Here is a 6000-nt window from a genome sequence, read left to right as displayed (position 1 = left end):
TCTGATGTGGTATAGTCACTGAAAGAAAAGTTGAAGCATCTGTGATTGTTGATGAATGGAAAATCTAAGTTCTAGCATGATTCAATAACATAAGGAAACAAAATCTAGGCTGACTCTCCAGTGCAATACTGAGGGCATGCTATACTGTCAGAGGTGCCATCTTTCAGATGAGATGTTAAACCAAGGCCCCCACTGTCCTCTCAAGAGTAAAAGATCCCATGGCACTATTCGAAGAAGAGCAAGGGAGTTATCCCTGTTGTCCTGGCCAATATTTATCCCACAACCAACATCACTTAACAGATTATCTGGTCATTATCACATTGCTGTTTGTGGGACCTTGCTGTGTTTCCTACATGACAACAATGACTACACTTCAAAAGTACTCCATTGACTGTAAAACGTTTTGTAAAACGTCCTGAGGAATAAAACGCTATATAAATATGTCTTTCTTTTGTTTCTTTAACTGCAGAATTATAACACTTGAAGCATATCACACTTATACTCAAAACAGACGATCACTAATAGGTGGTTCATTCAATAGAATTCAACTGCAGGAATATGAGTGTGAATTGAACTGGGTCAAGATTCCGTCTGCAGTCCGAATGCTTTACTGCACATCAATACATGGAGCCATCAGACTACCTTACTATAGAGTCAATTCAATGTTCATTCATATTTCAGAAACGAATAACTAACTTTGTTGCAGAGCTGAGAGTCAGCTAATGAGAAGCTCTTTAGAAAGAATAATCGATATTCAGTGTTGAAGTGACTATCTCCATGCTAATTACTATATAAAACCACAAACCGCGACCCACCTAAAAATATATATCTGGGAAAGTTTGGTCACGAAAACCAACTCATCCTTGGAAGTTAAAGAGCAAAGCGATGGAGTCTCCGAAGACAGCCATCGATTAAATCTGTCCATTCATCATCATTCCTCGGACTGAATTTGCTTCTCCGACCCTCCTTGCTATTCTGACAAAGCTGTTATCTGAATTTGCGGGGATTTTACTGGAGTTTTTGCTGCTGAGCTGCTAAAGGAAACAGTCGGTGTATGATGGCCGGTTGGAGAACTAGTGACTCTGGAGCGATTGCAGAGACACCTTTACTGAATCAGATTATCGGGTTTTTCTTAGGAAAATATTTGTGACCATCCCTGTTCACTCTTTGATAGATTGGTCCATTCTGGCTTTTAATGCATGATCTAAACACAATTTTAAACGCCATGCTTCCATTCTATTCATGAATCTACGCAATTGTAATACTTTATGGAGATAATACTTAAAGGCAGCATTTGTTCCCTTGACGCTTGTTTCCCTTTATTACAGTTATCCTTTAACCTCGTAAATGGTCCCCACTGTATGAGGTCGCCAATATTTTATTCCCTGGAGAAAGAAGGGGATTGAAAAACTGCATTTAATGAAGACATTGGCACAATGTTTGATTAACCCTAAGGATTCACATATGTTAATAACTTGCACGGTGTAAAAGCAAGTACGTGAACAAATTGCAGAGCCATAAATATTATATACGTAAATACAAATGTTGCATTCGTACCAACATATACATACAGAGCAGATGTACAAATACACATATCGTAATTACATATACAGCGATAGATACATGTGGAGTAATCATATATTCACAATACATATGCAATGCATACACATTGTCCTCTGAAAATACGTATGCGGTCTGCATAAAATGTTTCTATATTAAGGAAATGTAAAAATACAGTGTATACATGTGCAATGTATGCACACGTGTAAAACGCTTAGAAGTAAAAATATAGCGTACAGATGGTTTATATATAATTACCTCTTTAATATCTGTAATATATACAGATTTTACACACACATATTTGGGAATTGTGCATATTATTAAATACATGCACGATATGTACACAAATATCTATTCAGAATATAGTTAAAATGCAAGCCTCTGTCCTTTTCTCACGCCCTCTTCTCATACTGTGGCTCTCTCCTTTTTTCATTGTCTTTCATTTTTCATCATTGACCCTGTTTCTGGCTCACACTTTCATTTTTGTTCACATTCTTTTGTCTCCCATTCCCAATCTGTGTAGCTCCTCACTCGCTGCTCCTTTTCACTCTTGTTACATTTCTCAGCTCTGTCCCTGTTCCTTTTTCCCTTTAACTCTTTCTCCATTACTCCTCCTCTTCATTTACCTCTCTAGTGTAATGTGGAATCCCTTCCTCTCTGGCAATCTTTTCTTATCTCTGATTTCCTCTTTGTTCTCTCTCTTTGTCTCAGACTGTGTCCATAACCCTCTCATTCTCGCTATCATTTTTTGCATTTTCTTTGTCTCGCTCTCTCCTCCTGTTATTTTCTGCCCCTTCTGATGTTTATCCTGCTCTCTCATATCTCGATTTAAAAGGCGTACATTTTTATAGTCAGATCCATGTATTGTTTGCCGATGACTTTCATTGTTTTTGCCTTTCTTTCTCCCCGTCATACTTTAACTTCCAGTGGCTTGGTCACTTTTACTATCTTTGTTCCTTCTCTGTCCCTTTTCCTGCTCCTCTCTTCGGGTCCTCTGTCTCACGGTCTCTGTTTCTTTGTGCCACTATTTCCGCCTCTCTCTTTTACAATCTACATTGGTTCCATATCTGTTCCTGTCCCATTTCTGTCTGCCTACTTGCCTATTAGTTTCTGTTGATATCTCTGCTTTTTTTGCATCCCTTCCACTCCCTCTCCCTATTTGTCTCCTCTTCTGTCTCTCTCCTGCACCCCCCATGCATATTTGCTGAGAGCAGTTGACGTCAGCACCCCCACCCTCGGTGTTTCTCTGTCAGTCTCTGCACGCGTTTTAATCCATTCTATACCCGGCACTGACACTATCAGCAACACTAATGCCAGCAGCAAGTATAAGACAAGCAGGGACCGCTCGACTGCCTCCGCTTGCTACTATTCTCAGCACGGGCGCCCATTGGAGCTGTGGCGCGGTTCTATGGCTCGCCTTCCGCCCCGCTTCCTTTCTCCATAGAAAATCACTTGGCTCTTAGTACTTTAGCACCGTGTTTACTTAATGGGACGTTCGGCGCTCTTTCTGACGGGAATCCAATTACTCTTGTCCGCAGTCGAGCAGAGGCGAGAACCGGGAAGTGAGGTTCATTTCCCAGGCTCGACTTTTCATTAAAGACGGGATGCAAAATCTCCAGGTTAGAAATATTTGGGCTTCCGATTAGCGGATTAAGTGGGGGGAAGCAACAATAGTGAGTATGATCATTGGAATCAGGCGTGTGAGGTTTCAGCATCCGCTAATCTGTGTTGCAAAGTATCCTTGGCTAAATATGGAAGCTGAAAGGACGCTCGAGGTAATTGTATAGTGTGTGTTACTATTAAGGAAATACAAAATCATGGAATTATCTGAGGTTAGATGCTCCAGCGCAAGCGACGAACTCTATACCATTAACAAGACTCCAGGAACGAGACCTAAAAGACTGCTTTGGCAAAACGCTGTTCGGCACATCACCGAACAGAGGTTCATAAATGAGCAAACCAGCGCAAAAACCATCTCATCTTCGGAAGACTCATGGAGTCCCAACAGAAGGAAGCAATCTGCGGGCAAAGTGTCCATAAGCGGACACAACAACGGGAGCACCAAAGTGTTCCCTGAGCGCACTAGCAACGATCTGGGCTTCCTGCACCTGGACTGCGCCCCCAGTAACTCCGACTTCTTTCTCAACTGGGGCTATACCTACCGAGGGGTAATCTTCCCAACTCTGAAGAACTCCTTCAAGTCCAGGGATCTGGAGCGACTCTACCAGCGCTACTTCTTGGGTCAGAGGCGCAAGTCAGTGGTAGTGATGAACATCTTGGACGTGCTGACCAAACTAACCGTCCTGATCCTTCACCTAACCTTGGCCTCGACCCCCATGGACCCAGTCAAAGGCATCCTGCTGGGATTTTTCACCGGCATCGAGGTGGTTATCTGTGCCTTAGTGGTGGTGAAGAAGGACACGACTTCGCAGAGTTACCTGCAGTACAGCGGCCTGGTGACCTGGGTGGTTATGGCCACTCAGATTTTGGCCACTGGCCTCGGCTACGGACTGTTGGGAGACGGCATCGGTTACGTGCTTTTTACCCTTTTTGCCACTTATAGCATGCTTCCTCTGCCCTTGACCTGGGCGATCTTGGCTGGCTTCCTGACCTCCACCCTTCACGTTTTGGTGCAGTTTCTCATCCCCCGAGCTGCAATCCCAACCACAAACCAGGTAGCTCACGCACATTTTACACAAGCGGTATGTGGATATATTCATACAATACGGCATTACATTTCTGACAGACGAACTAAGCAGAGCGATTTGCAATTTATATTTAGAATAAATGTAGCCGGAAAACGATTTATTTAATCTCGGCCTAGCCCATCAATCTACACCTTTGGCTTGCATGTTTTTTTGTCTTTATAAGTGAAGTGTTTACCCAGCTGTATCTATGTAATCTGGATATGGAATTAACTGAATCTGTGTTCAGATCCCTCATTCTCTTATCTTTCTACACTTGTTTTCAGCAGTCTTTGTCCTCATCTTAGTCTGTTTATCCCGGCGCTGATATCTGACTGTTTTATTTATGCCCGATGAATGTTAATGTAGTGTGATGTGCAGTATTTTGGATTTGCTGTCAGGATTTTCCCTCCCCAGGATATGGTGTGCTACTTCATGCTACACCAGGTCGGATGGGTTAAAAATGTACCTGTAAATCCTGCTGACCTTCAGCCATCGGGAACTTGCGGTTGGCGATGGCACTGCCTCATATATAGGTCGATAACTAACACAGAGAAAATATTTTATTTAATCACTGATTTTGCGCAGTGGGGACATTTCACTGTGGTAGCTCAGTGTGCCTCACTTCTAGGCAAGAAGTTGGTGGGATGGTGGGCTCAGATAGCCCAGTCAAAGTTGCTTGGTCAGAAAATGGGATCTTCATGACATTGTATTGTTGACAAATATTCTTACGATCAAGAAGAAAGCACTTTGTTTTGCTGCGTAGTTACTTTTATGAGGATAGAAGAAGGATCTCTGGATCGCCATCACTTATCGTTCTAGCCCCTCTTTCCCTTGCGTTTGTCCTTTCACCGACATGTAGTTAAAGCCCAGCCTTCAGACCGAGCCTGTTGATCAGACCGGCGAGATCAGGCTCCCTCTAGAGATGAGACTATTGCATTTCATAAGTCTTCGAGTTTCCCCGAGCACATTAAACGGCCTGAAATAGATGTTTATCTTTATCAACGTGTCCACAAGTTAAGCTTTAATAAATAAGTATTAACTAAACCCATCAGAAAGAGATATTTTATAATGTATGTAAAATACGTATAAAAATATATCTCCCATAAACCATCCAAGGCCGCAACATCTTCTCCACATGTGTAAAGGATGAACTGACGGTCGGAGGTTGAAGTTAATCCTAACAATCGGCGGTTACTTGTTCCTGTACCGCCAGAGTATCTCTTTAGTCAATACGCCTAAATCGTGTCAGTAACTTGCTTCGAGTCATGCACTCTGTAATAGAGCCCAAACTTGAGTGTGTGTGTTTGCATCATTCCCCAGTAACGCTCCTCGGGGTGAGTGGTCTGGTGTTATAGAGAGGAACCGCTTGCAAACCATACCTCGGCAGGTCTGGTCAGAATACGGAAAATGCTGGAAACACTTAGAAGATCAGGCAGCATCTGCGGAGAGAAAAACAAAGCTGCCTGACCTGAGTGTGTCCAGCATTTTCAGTTTTTATTTCAGATTTCTGATCAGAATACGGTTAAATATATTGTGTACAATGGCTACCAACTGCTATTCGTTCGTTTTCTGTAAATATTGACCACCTTTTATTGTACCTTGAAGTCTATCAAACACTTGACATTATGACAGTGCTCCCTCCCGCTTAATGGAAACGGAAGACAAATTCCACATCAGTTCTTTTCAATTAAACATCAAATGCTTGTATAATTGCAACATATTTTAAAGTGAATTTGTATTATGCAATAAATTA

At 42.3% G+C, this 6000-nt stretch overlaps 1 protein-coding gene across 2 annotated transcripts in view; it reads left to right on the top strand.

The window, feature by feature from the left end:
• Positions 1–2884: 2884 nt before the first annotated feature.
• Positions 2885–6000, top strand: part of adcy8 (adenylate cyclase 8 (brain)) — a 100433-nt gene continuing 97317 nt past the window's right edge. Inside the window, exon 1 of one of the 2 annotated variants that reach the window (XM_067979755.1) lies at positions 2885–4235. In XM_067979755.1, the coding sequence (XP_067835856.1) occupies positions 3378–4235 (858 nt within the window). In that variant the 5' untranslated portion in view covers positions 2885–3377. Of the gene's footprint in view, positions 4267–6000 lie in introns of both variants that reach the window. The other variant, XM_067979756.1, reaches the window with a different exon arrangement.

Source organism: Heptranchias perlo, chromosome 3, assembly GCF_035084215.1.
Source record: "Heptranchias perlo isolate sHepPer1 chromosome 3, sHepPer1.hap1, whole genome shotgun sequence".
NCBI lineage: Eukaryota > Metazoa > Chordata > Chondrichthyes > Hexanchiformes > Hexanchidae > Heptranchias > Heptranchias perlo.
The sequence above is the reverse complement of the archived record's forward strand: the minus strand, read 5'-3'. Positions and strand labels throughout refer to the sequence as shown.